At 40.4% G+C, this 18217-nt stretch overlaps 1 protein-coding gene across 1 annotated transcript; it reads right to left on the bottom strand.

The window, feature by feature from the left end:
* Positions 1 to 1284: 1284 nt before the first annotated feature.
* LOC133898286 (uncharacterized) lies at positions 1285 to 13282 on the bottom strand. The gene is made up of 22 exons (XM_062338919.1): positions 12223 to 13282; positions 11356 to 11471; positions 10585 to 10793; positions 9955 to 10074; positions 9705 to 9833; positions 9485 to 9610; positions 8994 to 9049; positions 8791 to 8890; positions 8586 to 8703; positions 7820 to 8029; positions 7419 to 7731; positions 5472 to 5565; positions 5090 to 5198; positions 4530 to 4801; positions 4315 to 4442; positions 3888 to 4122; positions 3231 to 3419; positions 2865 to 3151; positions 2577 to 2757; positions 2246 to 2488; positions 2003 to 2085; positions 1285 to 1878 (listed from the first exon to the last, which is right to left on the bottom strand). Exons 1-22 carry the CDS (start codon positions 13062 to 13064, stop codon positions 1731 to 1733), a joined length of 4308 nt encoding a protein of 1435 aa, XP_062194903.1. The 5' UTR covers positions 13065 to 13282; the 3' UTR covers positions 1285 to 1730.
* Between the last annotated feature and the right edge of the window lie 4935 nt (positions 13283 to 18217).

The following is an 18217-nucleotide window of genomic DNA, read 5'->3' as shown; positions in this document are numbered from 1 at the left end:
CGCCGACCCAACCGACGGTCCACCACCACGGAGGCGGGCAGCGCCCCCCCCCCCGCCTCGTCGTCCCGCCCGCCACCACCACGGGACCGGTAGCCTCCCCGAACCTCCCTCTAAGCCGATAGCCTCCAAAATCCCGAAAACCCGAACCTGAAACCCTAACCCCACCGTCGCCAGAGAAGAAGACGTCGCCGAAGGACCTCACCGGAGGAGATGGCCGCACGAATGTCCAAGTTCATCCTAAGGTACGAAATTCGATAGATTTCCCTCCCCCTCTAAATCTGTCGATAGATAAATAACAAAATTCTTTTATTAATGGGTCTACAGGTGAGGAGTTACAATGAACACTGGACTATTGGAGATGTAATTATTTTTCATTAAACACACAACTTCTACCCAATTATCACTCATTCTCCTATCAAGAGATTGGTGTCAGTTTGTCCACAAACTCGTATTTCATGTCCCACCAAAACTCCTCTCCCACGAAATAAATAAGAGATTTTTAAACTCGTGCATCTAAACTCATATTCCCTCTCACCAATTACCCCATCCAAACCACCGTTCATGTAGTTTATATCGGTCGTTCTCACGCCTGGCGTGGAGGCCACCAAGCGACCGAACCGTAAATTGTATTGGATCGGAATCGGAAACGTTATGCAGCCGCAGATCAAAAGGTTTCTTTTCTTAAAATAAGAGTGTTTCTACTGTATCACTGAGTTTTTTTAGCTATAATCGTGCACTCACTGTTTACAATACGTGCAATCGAATACCATGATCTCTTGCCCAAATAGGATTTGACATTTTTTCAGCAATCGAATCAAATACCGAACACGAATTCGGGAGTGGAGGAATATGTGACTGGCTAGCATGCACAGTGATTTGGAATGCAATAATTTCTTCTCTTCTTTTTTGAGGGAATACAAGAAATTGAAAGAGAAGAAGAGAAGAAACTCGCAAAGATATGGAACAGAAGATGGGAGGAGAGCTTACCTTTTCTAACGTTCGTATCGGACGACGTGGGAGGCTGTGCACTGGTAGATAACTGGCGGTTATCCGTAACCTTTTAGGAGATACAGCGATTGCATCATGGAAGCTGAGCAGCAGAGGGCGGACAGGCGGGCTACCCAGTTGGAGAAGTTGCCGTAGTGGGAGAAGGAAAAAAGGAGGTCGGGCACACACTACCACTGGACGAAACGCGGTGCATCTGATTTTACAAAAGAAAAATGCCAAAAAGAACAGCAATCGCGTTACACCAATTTGTCACAACATTGGATCAGTCTTACTATGTGTCAGTGAAAACCATGGGCATGTTAATCCTTGCGTTATCTCGTCATAGCACCATCAGATACAACGAAAAGTAGTGCATTTTCATGCCATGCCTCTCCCCAGCTCAACAACATCAGGGGCCAGGGCACGATAGTAAGAGAACAGCAACAACAGAACCACATCCCCCCAATGTGTCTGTTAAGTTAGCTTTGGCATTGTTTATAACTCTATGGTGTCTAAATCCTACAAAGAATGGATCAAGTACACCTTTATATATACAACAAAACACCGGTTGCGACTGCACATGATTAACAAAGGACGCGGAAGTATGCATCTATAACCACTGTAGTTGCTTCTTTGGCCTGGTCAATAAAGAAAGGCCTTGCTGCCCGCACTCTTCCTTTTATCAACTCCCAAAAAATTGAGTTGTAAAAAGCTTTCCAAAAGGACCTTAGTTACACCAGTTGTCATGACTGCCAAAATATGTTTGGGTCATTACTATAAACTGCATGGTCTTGGATCTCTAAATTAGCTACGTGCCAATCAACAAGCCTTGCTTGGATGCATTTCAGCAACATGAGTCCAGTCGGGAAGAGCCACCAACCACTTTCATCCCTGGAAAGAATTTCATGACATGTGAAAAACGAGATGGCAAGGTGGGGTAAACGATGTGTTGGTAGCCTGATTGCATAGAACTCTGAAAAGATGCTAGTGGACGGGCGGGGGAAATTATGCTTACGTTCCCAGGTTCCATGGCTGCACGCTCGGGTGTCTTTTGGTTGACGACTTATAATGCACAAGACCACATATGAAAGCCACAACCTAGAGATTAACAAGCACGGGAAGAAGGTTATAGAGGAGTAAAACTTGGTAGAAACAAGCTAGTCCAATTGCTGCTATTATGCATAATAGAGGCCAATCCTAGCAACAAAGATGCCAATAAGAACATAACATTGAAATGTAGATGGCAAAGAATACTTACAACATTGACCAGTGAAGTTATGTTCCACAATGCATATACTCGAGCAAGGCCTGCTGAACGCCTTGGTCCATGACTAAACAGAGCATTTATACCAGCCGGGAAAGGCGACAAAATCCCAAGAGGAAGAATAAACAAAACCAAGAGGACGTCGACCATAGAGTATGAATATAGCTGGAGAAAAGTAAGCAAAACTAAGCTGAAATCCGTGAGAAGCAATATTGAGATTACTAAACCAACAAGATCCTGCAGTTAACAGTAGAATTACAATTAGTGAAAAATGAAGAATTAGCACATCATCATTCTGCGAATTGAAACAATGGCAGAGAAAAACCTGATGCCCAACTGGTTTAGTATTGTGCAAGATAAGAGAAAATGGGTAAAATATATCTCTCCTGTCTTTGAGTGTCCTTAAGCTTTTACTATCCAAAACTCCACCAGTAATCCTTTTGCGCATAAGAGCATCCTTGATCCTTGACTGGCCTAGCTGAGTATCAGTGAGCATGTCTTGCGCTCTGCATGATACAATAAGCCATCAGCAATAATTGATAAATGATGATTAACAAGCAAAATGATGAATTCTCAAAACCAAGAACAAAAAGAAAAGCTCATAATAACTCACTGTGGGTGTTGCTCTATTTTAATTCTAGGGCTACCACCTAGTTCAGCACCAGCTGGTTCTCCTTCAACAGCATAAACAACAAGACCAAGTTGGCAATACCCTAATGATGTAGCTTGGAACCAGGCAAGATCAACACGGATACCACTCACTGCCAATGAGGGATTCGCATGAGTTTCAAGCCAGTCGAGGACAGGAAGAAATGTTACTTTCAGATTTCCACGGCGAACCAAACGCAGCTGGGCATTCAATCCAGCAACAAGACGGTGCCATATCCATGAGGGGACAGCCTGTAATGGATATGACATGAGGATCGGAAGAAAAGTGCCAGGACATGAATGGTGCGGTTTGGAAGATCTTAAATCTCACCTGGCTCATTAGACTAGTGAGAACACTGTCACTATGAAGTGAAAATGGAGCCATGTAACTTCCATCGCCTCCAAAGATGAAGGACATTGGAAATCTTTGACGAAGACGAGGTGGAAGATCAGGCCTTTTTTCATCTCCCCCAAGGAAGAAATCTAAATACCCTAGCATTAGATCTGGAGTCGCAGTCACCTGGATTGGAAAACCCAGCCTCATCTTAAATTCCATAAATTGACAAGCTTGAAGATATAATTGGAAATGAGAACATAAGTAAATAGTAGCACACAATTGACCAAACTAAGGACACTGGAAACTATAATAAAAAGGTTATTACAGATGGTATAACTAAAACCTGAATGTAATTCCAGTGGATCTTAAATTTCAGTGACAATGTTTTCTGATTTATTGAAATATTAACATCAACACAACAACTTTGTTATCCACTCAAATTAGCATCTTTGAGTACTACTTCTAATCTTGGTAGTTTCAGACGCCTCCCTCAGCTAATATTTTATTAGTTACAACAGTGGGTACTCTCACTATGCAAGCTGAACCGCAGGTTTAAGGATCCAACTTTAAGAACTTAAAAACATTTCGATTTTCGAGGAAGACCAAGAACTTATAAGGCATTTGAATATTCTGAGAAAAACAAAGTCAGACCTTGAGCCCTTCGTAGAGCGCACGTGAACGGCAAGACCGTAAGCATGAATGATCATATTCAGAGCGAACAAATTCACGCAGTCTCTGTAATTTCTTTCTCCTACGCCACTGTTGCCATGACCATGCCAGGGGGTACGCAAGTATACAAAGGATACTGTAAATTGATTCTTCCCACCACTGATAAGCTGCAAGGGTGTTTATCTCATCGACAAATCGGTTAAACATGTCTTCATACCTGACAATGAAGAGAAAGCACAACTAGAACATCACGCCAAGTAATTTTGATAGGACTTCCGACGGGCAGATTTAAAAGTGTATTTCAATGAAAAGAGAAAATCAACAAAGCATAGTGGGGGGAAAGAAAAGACCAGAAAGGTTGAATCTGATTAAGCAGTATCTAGGTTCAGTTGAGAACAAGTATACATACACAATCTCGGTGATCTGTTCTGGTGGGGTGTGTGGGAGATGCCAGGGTTCACTGAAAGTGTTGGGACCCATGAAATACATCCTGTGTACATGACTGTGTGATTCTTCAGCCCTATTAGTTTCCAAGACCTGCAGCAATAGCAAAACTTCTATCAGAATTCAGGATGGCCACATGGTACTTAAGATATGGGATAGAGCAGAAAAGGTATGGAGTACCTCATTTAGTGATTCTAGGAAAGGAAAGGAATGATCAATTTGGGATCCTTGTTGAGTTGGCGCTGGCCCAGGTAACTCATCAGTACCGACAAATTTCATACGAGCAACACTTAAAACAAGAGCTAACAAGATAAGAAGGCCTGAAAGAAGCAGGCCAAATAACCAAGGTCCCCCAAAAGTGTATATTAATTCTTCCAGAGCAGTATAACAGTGAGGCATGCGATATCTGTCAGAGACACATTTGTATGGGCATGGAGTATCAGCAGCGCCTCCTGTCAAACATAAGCAAGGCTTGTAATATCCAAGCAAAACAACAGAACTGTCTGGATACCTAGCTAGCACATATATAGAAACTTGAAAAGGCAATAGCAAAAGGATCTATGCTAAAACCAAGAAGAAAAAGGGAGAAATCCTGCATGACCAAGAGTGGGGAAAACAAATCTAGATAAGAAAATGTCGAAGGCCAAGTGGCTAGGAAAATTAGAAAGTCAAAATGTTTTTCTTAGGTTGCACTTCTGCTATATACCACACCAAAAAAACATACAAATAGAAAGAATTACCTCGGACATTTATGTATATAGCACGGTGGGGGAGTTCATCTGGAGGGCATGGAAAGCATAGAGATTTAGAAGATCCAGTAACATTCTTGTATGTTCCCAATGGGCATTCCTGCAATTTACGCAGAGACAATTGACACCACATTAAGAACATTAAGTAGCAATAGAGTTACAGCAGATATAGCCACCAAAGCTAAGGGAATTAGATATATGATCGTTCAATTTTGTCACAAGATGGAACGATGTTAAACATTATCATGATACAGAACAACTGGGTAGCCAACTGGCCGTTTTGTGTATGAACCAACCAAACTTCACTGTTCAACAAGTCACAAGTAAATAATAAGACATGCTAGATGACAGTTGCCTTATATAAACAAGTTACCTTGCAGAATGTACCATAAAGACCCTTTGGGCAAGCTTTTCCTGTAACTGTTCCATTCCCACCAGAAAACCCCTGCCCTTTACTGATTCCTCCACTGTATAATAATACAGTTAGCATACATATACATATATCAAAACATTACAGTCGTGTCAACATGTGTATCCTTTGAATAAAAACTACTAGTGACGAAACAAACTTTTACAAAAACTATTTCATGCACATCACAGCTCAACCATGGATTTCAGATTTTGATCACCACATGCATCACACATAGTACAGCTCATTTTAACAGCACAATATGATAAACATGTTACATAAAGTCGAAGTAATTGACACAGAAATATAATAAACAAGTTCAAGTTTGATAAAAATGAAACTGTGTCAAAACTGTTGGAAGCAAGTCTTAGTTTTAAATTGACATGCTCTTTCAAATCTTATGCCGCCTTCGAACCAACAAGAATGCTCGTTTGAGATGGTTCTTGTTGCGCAGATTGGATGAGAATTCCACAAGGAAAAACTTCTATGTATTGAAGAAGTAACAGCATGTTATCATCACAAAGGCATCATCGCTGTTAAGGACTGTAAGAACCATATGAAAGCAGGGCTATATTACATGAGGAAACCATATCAAGCCCAGATACCATCCGGCTAAATCCTGAGAACTAGCAAGCCAGCACATTTTTGTGGAAATTCCAGCTCCTTTTAATATAGCATGGAAATTTTGTATTATGAGAAAACGTTTATGCAACGTATATGAAATAAGTTGCTTTTTTGTGTGTGTTAAGAAAGAGAGAGTTGTTTAGTCTCATACTGCATACAAGATCATAATGAGTTCTAGATTGTATGATTTATTCTCTGAGAAGTGCTTCACGTATGACTGGTTTGTATGTCTGCGTTACGACCAAGTAACGCTGGTGGCTGAGTTTTGCTGCTGCCCCACGCGTGCTAGTTCGGGTCGTAACCTGGTCGTATGAACCATTTGTACGTATAGCAGGACTCATATTCTCTTTTTCAGGTATATTTTTTTCCATTGGATCTGAAATGGACAGCATGAAGAAAACACGGTGATGCGGCACTCTACAGTACCATCTTCTATTTTAAGCTTCAATATAGACATAAGATGTATCGAGTAAGCCCACATTTCAAGGACCAATATGTTCTTTTCACCTATGCTAAGGCTAGATAAATTATGGAACAGGTCACATCTTTGTGTGCCCATTTTTCCTTGTGAAACGTTACTATACAGTAATTTCTACGTAAATTTTGTTATATAATATCAGAGCCTTCCACACTGTTCTGTATAAGATGTGATGACTCCAACTGCCAACACACCAATGCAAAAAGAAAAAAAAAGAAGTCTACAAAAAATAAATTTCAGCACAAACTTGTTATATAATATCAGAGCCGTATAAGATGTGATGACTCCTACTTCTGACACACCAATGTAAAAAGAACAGTAAAAATAAATAAGAAGTCTACAAAAAATGACACCCTCTACGAAGTTTATGGTAAGTCTGGCAGAGCTACTGATTAAAGGCCCAAAATGTCAAGGCATACAATGTGAAATGATTCTTTACATCACAGTGATAAAGGCACTGGAGTTCGCTGCCCCGTGACCTGGGTTCGAACATAGGCATAGGCACAGGTGAGAGCACACTTTTGAAGAAAAAAAAAGTGTGCTAAATTATTCTTCAGCTTTTCCTTGTCCTTGTTGTTCCATAATGTCAACAATGTCGTCATAATTAAATTAGACTAGACATGAATGCAGCAAACTACAAGATAAAATTAAAACTAAAAGTCTAAATTCTAAAACATATAAATTCATAAATAGCACCAGCACCACATATTATTACCTAAATCACCAGAAATACAAAAGCAACCTTTTATGTATTCAATCCAGAAAACAAGGATACTAAAAAAAGTACTAGAGAAAGAATCAGACTAGACCTTGTAAGTATGGATCCTTTAACAGCTGCAACAGGAATATACTCATCTCCGGTAGGAATGTTAGACCAATGGAAGTGAATTCTTCCCCCTCCACCCCCACCACTGTCAGCACTTCCAAAGCCACCAACACTCGAAAGGGCAGAGCTTTCCGCTAGGGACAAAGTGTGCACAAATAGAAGAATTGTGCCCCCAGAACCACCACCAGGTCCTCCAATTGAGCCATTAGTTACCATATCAGCGTAACTGCCACCATTTGATTCAACTGAACCATAGAGGGCAAGACTTGGCAGAGAATACTCACATGAACCCATCACTGTAGTGCAGTTACAGCAACGTTTAAGAGACGAGTTGTTAAGACATACTATGAACAAAAACTGAGGTCAATTGAATGTATGTGATACCTATTATACCACCACCAGCTGTGGAAAATCCTGTAGTGTCATTCCCACTGCCACTGCCGAGTTCACAAGGTAGACCAGCATTACCATAGGTAGGTCCACCCTCAGCATGGCTTCCATCATGGAAACCATCCCCCCCTTTACCACCATGTCCACCACCGCCGCTTACGCCGCTGCTTAACATTTTTCCTTGTCCTACTCCAGTTCGGCAGCCTGAAATTAGAAGAAAAGAAATTAGAATTCTGGAATAGGTAGAAGAAAGCATACCACCAGACCCAAAAAAAATCATCTGAAGGTGAAAGAATAGCTTTAGACTAGCAAATGTAAGATCAATTTGTTCTATATGGACTAGTGAAAGAAGTAACAGCAAGCAGAATGGAAAAGGCAAAAAGGAAAGGACATATTCAACGTTATAGAGTGCAATAAATCTTCAGTCACTTGGTTGGAATACAAGATAACATTTATTTCTGCCAAAAATATTATATCATGACATCTCAACAAGCTAGATGAATGCCAAACATCATTGCTCAAATATGTTTGGGTTTAAAGATCATAGTATGTGTGCCACTCTCTTATAATAAGCAACCAAACAGCTCTGCAAGTTTCCACAAGAATTTTCAACTGTATAGCACTATAGCTGAGTTAATGATATGATTTGCTCATCCACAGGGGACACGAGCTGTCCTTAGAAATTAGAATTGTAGGCCAAAGCTCAAAGGCAACAAACCAACAAAGAATTCTGACAAATAACAGAAAGAAAACAAATTACCCAAGCCTGATGCGCTGATGATCCCAGATGTATGCACAGTGACAGTTCTTGCTCTATTGAAATGAATTACGGTTCCTTGTACAAGACCCCAGACGTCAATATCTTCAACGCGGCAGACCTAAAAGGGAAAGTGGTTGTAAGTTGTATCGCATGAGAAAAGTAACATGGGAAACACTCTGTTGGAACATTGAAAAATTGAATGTACCTGAAGGGTAAATGATAATGAAGAATTTAGATTGCAATCTTCCGGTGGATGTATTATTTCCACAGGACAGCTATCGTCTTCACAATTCAGCTTTGGGGCCCTAATAGATGAAGAAGAGCTCATTAACAAGCATATAATTTTCCAGCACAGGAAATATGGCAAAAGAACATCTCAATGTGATAGTTGAAGGTGAAAGTATTTACACATCATAGCTACTTCTATTTACAAGTGGGCCCCGTAAAATGGAACCAGGTCCAACCTACAAAATAAATATTTATCATTATTCTTTCTTTGAATAGATTATAAAAGGGCAAAACAGAACATAACACATCGTGCGGCAACATATGCAACATTCAGTCAGGGTGGTTATAAATTAGAATTGCAAATACAGGAAAACCACATGAACAATATACAATAACACAGCCGAAGACAGTATGACACTCATCCCAGAAGTAGAAATTATTCACCAGTTAAAGGTTAAATAAGTGAAGAAACATGACTACATGAGCCATCTTAACTAGGATACCTAAACAATTTTCTTATATTGCATTTTGGGTTCTAATAGAGCAATAAAATGTTATACAGACGGTGCAATTTGCAAAATGTAAAAAAGGTAAAGGAATAAGACAAATGCATCAGAAAATGTGGAGGATAAGGAAAACAAAAGCATAACATGCTAAAGAAACTATCATACTTTTATGCTGTAGAACAGTGATAAAATAAGGCGTTGTGCCTCAATTGTGTCTCCGTCTCCAGACAAATTCAACAGGCCTTGACCACGAACTCCAAGATTAGCATTAGAATGTATCACAGATGATTCCTGACAAATATATGTTATATGAGCAAAAATGATGTACATTAAGTAAAAGCAGCAAAACAGGAAAACAGTCCTTAATGATGGACCAACAATGAACCTTCAGAACTATCAAATTGCTAGCATCCAGCAAAGAAGTTGCAACTATCGAATCTCTACCACCATCAATTAACATTCTGGAGTTCCACATAAGGAGCATCTTTACAGACATTCTCAAAGCACCAAACACCTGATAAAGAATTCAAATTAGGCACAGGAATCAATAGATATCTAGCAGATACACCAAAATGAAGATGAATAAATGAAGAGCACAAGAGACAGCAAATCACAAAAACCAACAAAAAAATCACCTTGATTGTTGAGTCACTCATAAGAAGCTCCTCAGCCATCAGTTCAAACTCTGAGTATGGATAAAGGGTCAGACCAAAAGTTAGAACAGCACCAGTAAGAAGGCTAAGTTGCCCTTGGACCTGAAAATTACAAATAATCAGTCGTGTAATTAAATCTTTTAGAGAGAAAGCACATAGTCAATAGAAATAAAAGAAGCAAATCCACAATAGGTGAGTCTCATTATAAGGAAAAAATACACCTTCATGGCCAATGCAAACAACATGTAACATTTAGTTATGGATATGTAATGAGCTTCAGCTGCAAAAGAGTACAAAAAAGATTCCCAGAGAACATCAAGACTCCAGTAACTACTTCCAGATGGTCATCAGATGTACATTCTTGAACTAGGATACAGACATACAGTTCCCCTGTGGTATATCATTGAGATATTGACTAGAAAATTCAGATATGCATTCGTTCTTTCTAGAGAGTTTATAGAAGATAGAAAGTTTAAACAAAATGAAGCATATGAAAATGCAAGATAATAGGACTCAATGGATTGATGTCAGGTATATAAATAGGCAAGTGTTGTACTAAACACATCACGGTCGGTAAAGCAATAATCAAGATAGCATTACAAAGTCTCATACCTGCACACGACTCCAGAGCAAGGGAACAGCAACTTTGGCATGATTTCTGACAAAAACATTTGTCCATAGTGGCTGATTTGGGAACTCTAAAAGAAGAGTGTCAGTCTGTGTACTCAAATTGTTGTTGTTAACAATAAGACTCTTTGGTACTGCTTCATAGAGAGTTCCGGCAGCTCCTGCATTATCCGGACAGCCCGAACTCCTCCCCCCTGAAAAAGATGTCACACTTATTTCAAACACAATAAATCGGTATAGTCGTATACACAATATCTTCATTCATGTATCACTAGAAACTTACTGAGCCTAGCAGTTTTATCTCATACTACAAAAAGAAGACTCATGACATATTGAGGCCTAAGAGTAAGTTTAAAAAGGAACAGTTGGATGCCTCCATAGTTAAGTAGACAAATATTATTGTTCTGGTGCAAACAGCACACTACATGCAAGTCTCCCCCTAACATATAGCTCCTAACCTAAATTCCAGGAATGCAAGAAAGAAGGAAAAGTAAAGATCAATTCAGCTAGAACAATGGTGAATAAAATCTATGAATAATGCAGAGGACAGTCTAGAAAGAGGCAAGTCCATATAACCAAAAACTAAAATAACAGAACTGGCAACCAAGAAACAAAACATATATTAAAGCTATAAACATCAGATGGACTGGTAGTCTGCATCTTTGAAACCGCAACTCCTCCAAAAGAGATAATTGTTACCCATGCTACAAGTTAAATGAAGAAAGCAAAAGATGATCAAATGTCAATAAGATTTACCATGAACAAAAATCTGGGTGTCATCATGTCTACTAAAAACATTAATAGAAACTCGCCCTCCACCACCCCCAGCCAAACCATCACCCCCAGAAGCACTGATCTTGCCACCACCATGCCTGTTGCCAACAGAATATCAGAAGAGGGAAAACAGCAGGGGCTTACTGAATCTCCTTAAGTACATAGTAAGCAGATCTACAACAAAACAAACTAACATTTAAATCTAGCTAAATAAACAAGCTGACACTAGAGATTCCTTGACTATCACTTTATTATATATTTATGTTATTGTGACCAGTACAAAATTCATGCTAGACTCGTCCACTAATTAATTATATGAATCATTTAGCTACTGTCTAACAATCCATGAGAGTGATCCCCTTTTACCTTTAACTTTATATACAAAAGAAAATCCTAAAATCCACTTGGTCTTGTACTGTGATCAAGTAGGTGATTCAACCAAACTAAACTTACGTTTATTAACATCTCAACAAGATACACCATCAAATTGACCCCAGTAGCTACATGAATTCTTAGCTTCTCAACACTACTACAGACCTTGCACTTTTAGAAATCTGAGCATCTTTGTCTTCTATTCAGTACATTAAAAAATATGATCCAATGTCCCCGTAATGCATTTTTGTGAAAAGGCAAGTGGTCTTCATCTCCCACATCTTAGCCCACTGTCATCACAATACAAATAATGTCATAATCCCACTTTCTAATAGTTCCTAAACTGCAGGACCAACCAATTTATTACAGTTGCCTTCAATTGGGTATTGTTCGCAAACTTCAACTGAATTAACTAGCTTGTTCACTTAGTAAACAGAAAGCAGAACGGGAATTTAAATCATTCAAAAAAACACTTACATAGTCTCTGCCTTTATATAGATGCTCCCCCCAGAGCCACCTCCGCCCTTCTCACTGCTAGCCCCGCCGTCAGCGAGTACTGTGCCATTCATGACCAGGTCCTCTGCAAAGAGCCACACGATGCCACCACCGGCACCGCCATAGTCCTTCTCAACACTGGTCGATCCCCCTTTGCTCCCATAGCTAAACGGGTGTTCGAGGTCTGACCATGCGTAGGCGTCACCGCCCCAGGAGTCCTCTTGCGTCTGCCCATCCTTGACGTAGCAGCTGGCGCCACGGCCGCCGTGCCCACCACCATCCCCGTGCGTCCCCGTTGGGACGCCGCTGGTCCGGTCGGGCGGATCCCCAGCGAGCGCGGTGGTGTTCATAACGACCGTGTCGGCGAGCGTGATGTTGGTGGCGACCAAGGAGACCCTCCCGGCTATGACGCGCACGCCGCGGCTGAGGCGCACCTCGCCAGAGAGGTTGGCTGATATGACGCACCCGGCCTTCTCGCAGGTCAGGGTGGCGCCGGCGAGCAGCACGAGGCTGCCGTTCCCCGTGATGTAGACGTCGCCGCCCAGCTTGACCTCCTCGGAGACCTCGCAGCGCGTGCCGAAGTCCCCCTTCCCGTGGAGGTCCCCTGCGCAGGTCGCCGGCGGCGCCTCCGGAGGCGGCGGCGGGGGCGGCGGCGACGGCGGCGAGTAGTCGTGCCACGTCAGGATCGAGTACGGATCCGGCTCCAACCGATCCGACGCATCCGCGCCGCCGCCCCCTCCGGGGCCGGCGTTCCCGAGGGCCGCGGCGAGGAACAGGAAGAGGCGGAGATGGAGGAGGAGGCGGAGGTGGAGGCGGGAGACCATGGGCTGGGACGCATCAGAGTCCAGGCTCTAGGGAATTGGTAGTACCAATACTAGCTTCCGGACGCCGCGGCTGCTGTGGTCGCCGTCGACGGCGACGGCGGCGGCGGGTGTTCCGGGTTGGGTTTGGTGCGTCGATTTGGGTTTAGTCCTTTTTCCCCCTTTCCATTTTTCTCCGGTTTCTTCTTTCAGTTTAATGGATGGGAGGGCGGAGGGAGAAAGCTGCAGGCCGGTCGATGTGCTTCGAGATTCGTGAAGTAGGTACGGGTTCGGCTCCTTCATGTGTGTGGACTGCGGTAGAGACAAGTGGAGCAGAAGACACCCTTTTTTTCAGTGGTCCTTTTTGCTTCTTTTTCTTTTTGATCGGTTACGTTTCTTGTGCTCGTAACTGCATATAATTCACGTTTAAATATGATTGACAAATAATAGTGTTAATTATGTGAGCAACGGTAAGGTTAATCTATTTATAGGCCAGAAGATCGAAAATATTTTTAGAAGTGGAGCAGGATCTAATTTTATAGGTTGATTATTTGATCAACTTAGATGAATAGTAGAGATCCTAACGTAATTTGTATATTTTATAGAAGTATAGAGATATAAATTTTAGCGGATCTTATATTTTTAACCCTTTTAATTGCCCAAAATAAATGACTCTTATCGCACTGACCGACTAACATAATTTTCACACCGTGTTTCATGCCTCTGCAAATTGTATTTGTCTTCTGTACCTGTTTGGGAAAACAGGGAAAAGCTTTCTGTGATCCAACTTCTTGTGACATGCGATCGAATAGTTTAGTACGTTTTGCTTATTTAATTTTGTAAATTGGTTTTGCTGAGACGGAATACAGAATATGATGTTAGTTAACTTGACGAAAGTGTACAGGTGAGCTTTTTGAAAGGTAAAGAAAAAGGGTTGGAAGTTATTGGATTTATCCGGAACCTTATCAAGGAAGTCATCTAAAAAGGTCACCATGTTTTGTAATAGAGCCCCTGTCTTGTAGTGAGTCCACAGGCTTATCCATTTCTTTCTCCACAGTATATATTTTCTGTATTTTACCACCTTTTCGACGTGTAAAATTCAAAACTGCTTCTTTTTTGTTTGTATTGCAAAATATGCCTTTTCTTTCTTTTGGCGAGCTGTTGGCACAAAAACTTCACGAACAATTTACAAGTTTGCTTGCAGGAAAGAAATATCCTCAGGTGAAAGTCTGTTGAAAAGAAACATTGGTATTTGTCAAGGCTAACTCAAAACAAAAATAAAGCAACTATTTTCGCTATATGTGACTAAATCAATATCAGTTTTTGGTTGACAAGGTACGATGCCACCCAGTGGGTGCAAGTATCTCTCTTGCAGACTCTTGAAGTAACTTGGAAAAAATAAATAATTCTCAAGAAACCAAAGTTGCCAAAGGTTAAAGAGCACCAGGGGGAGGTGAGCAAATAACTGTGGGAATATTTTGAAAACAGTGTTCCTTAATGCAGAAGGAAATATGTGTGCGTAGTGGGGAAAATATATTTGGGCAAAAAAAGTAAACAATGCTTTTTCCTTTCTTTCTTCATTGGTGATGCGACAAAATGGACTCCTTATGTTGGTTCGTGGAGTGCCGATCAGAGATGCAAATGAATGCCTAATGAGTACTTTTAGGTCACGACTTCATTTTTCTTTAAATTAATTTGTGAGAGTGAATTTTTAGTTAATTTTTATTTTAATCGACCTAGTAATTTAAAAAATATGGACTTGCATCCCTAGTGCCGATGCAGTCACGATGGAAGCTCTGTTTCTCTCTGGATTTTATGAACGTGCACGGCTGTTTTTTTTGTCAGTGTCCCAGTTCACTTTTTTAAGGAGTGTGATATGCTCCAATGAGGCAATAACAGGGGTTTTATCGCCTAAAAAGAAGACCATAAAGCATCCTGTGAGAAAAAAAGATCTGAAAGTGCACTGAAATGTGTATGTTCTTCTCATAGTTTTTGTACCCTTTTTATGTGCACTCATTTGTTCAAAAGGAAATAATATTATAACCGAAATAAACAGTAGCTGGGCTCAAGATTGTATTCGACACTTTCAGACAGTAAGCTGGAATTTTACATGATGATTTTGAGTATTTTTATTTGAAGTATACCTAAGCAAACTATGCACTCCACAGTTTTCAGCACACAGAAGGTGAAACAAAATAAGTTTAAACACAAACGGCATAGAACCAATGGCGAACGCAACAAAGTCGTAGAGAGAGTATGATATTCTTCCTCCTTCTCAAACCCTTTTTCTCCTCCTTCTCCTATAAAAAAATAGAGAGATGCTTGAAGCACTACACGGGAGTCAGGGCCATCTGGAAAATTCTGGAGTCATGTGTCAAACTCTAAACTGAGACCTAAACTTAAGTACCAAAATAATATAATAACAGTGTATACTATAATGTATTATACAGCAACACGATAGACCAAGTATTGTAACTGTTGTTTGAACACATGTTTTCAAACTCTTGATTATTGCATAATCTTCACTTGAAAAGCATAATTCTTTTAGTGTTCTTTGAAATACTTGAAAAGCATAATTCTTTTATTGTTCTTTGAAATAAAATCTTTAATGATATATTCGTAATCAATCTTCTCCAGCATGTCACTCTCAAGTGCTATTGTAGTCAATCCATTAAACCCTTCTTGTGTCATTGTAGAATGCAAGTAGGACTTCAATAGATTCAATTTAGAAAAAGCTCCTTTCTACCGATGCAATGATAACAAGAATGATCAACATAACTCTATATGCAATAGTTACACTAGGAAAACACCATGTCGCTTCAAAAACTTTAGAATGTCAACCGGGCCATATTTTCTTTTAAAATGAAATTTTAGAGAAAAACTAACTCCACATACAGTTCATTAGCATCAATATCAGATTGTCCATCTCTTCTAAGTGCAGCCTCAAGACGATCAAAAAAGATTTCAAGCTCTTATTATCCAATGACTGCAATGTGTCAGAAGTAAATAAGAAACCAAAAGTATTCTGATAACCTTGATATTGTTCAAATCTCCTTATAAGTAAGGAAATAGTTTGATCAACAATAGGTATAAAATAGTTGATTCTAAATGATTCCTCTACAGATTGTGTGGCAACATTTGTGTCATCTGGGTTCTCATCAAAATGTCTCTTTTTTTTAATTTCCCACATTTTACGAAATGTTGTACCTTACCTATAAAATAATCAAGAATCTAACTAAGCGTTCATGCATGAAATATCCTAGCAATTACCATTATCACTTATAAGTATACTTACATGAGAATGAAGATTTGTGGTGGCTTGCGTCAGTCACAGGACACCAAAATTGAGAATTGGGATTGCGAGGAAAAGTCCTAAAATTCGGAACTGAATGTCACACATAATAAGCATGTGATAAAATTTATGCTTATATGAGATTGAGATATAGATTGATATGATCTTAACATGGCAAATACTAGGACTTTTATATAGAAAGACAAGTAGATGACATAGTAATTTAGAATTGATATATACAATTTACAAAACTCTAAAATTATGTATCTAAAATATGCTTACTTGTAAAAGCTTGGCATCAATTTAGGGATATGGCTGCTACGTGGTGATGCTTGCTAGCTGCCACGATGGAATCGACCATCCGATGAGGCGGCAAGGCAAGCGGTGGCCTGCGGTCACTGAGCAGACATACAATCGAATTTTTCGGCCGCAGCGACGCTTCTCTTTTTTTTTTGGACTATGATACTACTTTGTTTTCTTTATTAGGCCTTAGCTAACAATACTATTTAGACAAAAAAAAACAAGAAAGGGAGTGGACAAGCTGCTATCTAAACCTTCAAGAGAATAAGCCTAAGAATAAGCGTAAGGAAAAATATACCTAAGGTCCAAAGAATAAGCGTAAGGAAAAATATACCTAAGGTCCTAAGAATAAACGTAAGAAAAAATATACCTAAGGTACTTTACCTAGCTTGAGGGCTCTTGAGATTTAGGGACCTTGTGCTGTTGCACAGGCCGCACATGCGGACGGCCTGACGGGAGTGGTAGCTGGTAGGGGACTGAGCTCCCCTCATTCTCTGAAGCTTCGCTCCTTATACAACTAAGCTTGTTTGGAGCATTATATTTGCGTCTTGTTCTTCTTGTCTCGGATTAGAGCCCGAGGACGCTTGGATGTCACAGTCTGCCTCCAAATTATTTACTCACATTCAGAAGCAGCACTTAAAGGTCAGCATAATTTAACTTAAGCAGGATTAACAAACAAACCCAACATGGCAAGAGCTTTGATGACGTGATCATGCATGCCTCTTCAAGCACTGTTAAGATTTCAAGGCCTAATCAGTCAGTAATTGTCACCTATAATTTGGAGGAGCATCATGTATAGAACAGACGCGCTACAGACTATAGAGGTTCATGGCTCCACGACCACTATATGTGATCTGAAAGACTGAAACACACCAAACAAAATGTAAAACAATTCTCTAACGTTTACGAGAGGTACAGTGTCTCTGAATTTGCTGGATGTCAGCCCTACTATCAAGAAGCGACGGATAAGGGTGGTGATACAGTACGTTAATGAACAGTAAATATGTATTGTGTTTTGGTAAACAGTAAATTCGTATATTGTTTTCGCAAAGACATTATTTTATTTCATACGGTAGTATTAGACTCACACAACGTCAGAGGATCGGTTCCAAACGAAGTAAAGCCGCCCACAAAAGAGTCGCTTTTTTCTTCTTCTTCTGAACCTGGGGGTGCGATCTTCAGAGGGAGCAAAGGCGATCAAACTGGCACCGAACGATCTCTCTCCCGCTGGTTTCGTTTACCGCAGGTCAATCCATCCTCCCTTTTCCATCGGCCGGTTGTTTTCTCGGCGGCGGGGCGAGGTGGTCGCTTGCTCGCCCTTTCTGCCAGGATGACAGAGGGATGACCGGTGACAGGGACCGCGAGAAAAAATAATGGAGATTGACGCGAGATTTGACGGCGAAAGGATCGCTGGAAGAAACAAATCAAACAGCGGATAATGCTAGTACAATTCCCTATCTTAGAATGCATTCTGCTAGTCTCGTTTTCAGAGTAAGATTTGATTCGTTGGGTGGTTAAAAATTTCCGGTTCAGAAGCTCCGCGTCAGAGAATGGAAGGACTTCAGAGTTCAGATAACCCTGAATA

The sequence above is a fragment of the Phragmites australis genome, chromosome 2, assembly GCF_958298935.1.
Source record: "Phragmites australis chromosome 2, lpPhrAust1.1, whole genome shotgun sequence".
Lineage (NCBI taxonomy): Eukaryota > Viridiplantae > Streptophyta > Magnoliopsida > Poales > Poaceae > Phragmites > Phragmites australis.
This window is presented reverse-complemented; position numbering and strand designations above follow the sequence as displayed.

What these genes read in the sequence shown, in the direction of transcription:
- LOC133898286 (XM_062338919.1), bottom strand. Translation starts at nt 13,064, where the DNA reads ATGGTCTCCCGCCTCCACCTCCGCCTCCTCCTCCATCTCCGCCTCTTC. An exon ending in CATTATCATTTACCCTTCAG is followed by an intron (nt 8,704 to 8,790) that starts GTACATTCAATT and finishes TTTCCCTTTTAG; the next exon opens with GTCTGCCGCGTTGAAGATAT. An exon ending in TCACTAGTCTAATGAGCCAG is followed by an intron (nt 3,152 to 3,230) that starts GTGAGATTTAAG and finishes TATCCATTACAG; the next exon opens with GCTGTCCCCTCATGGATATG.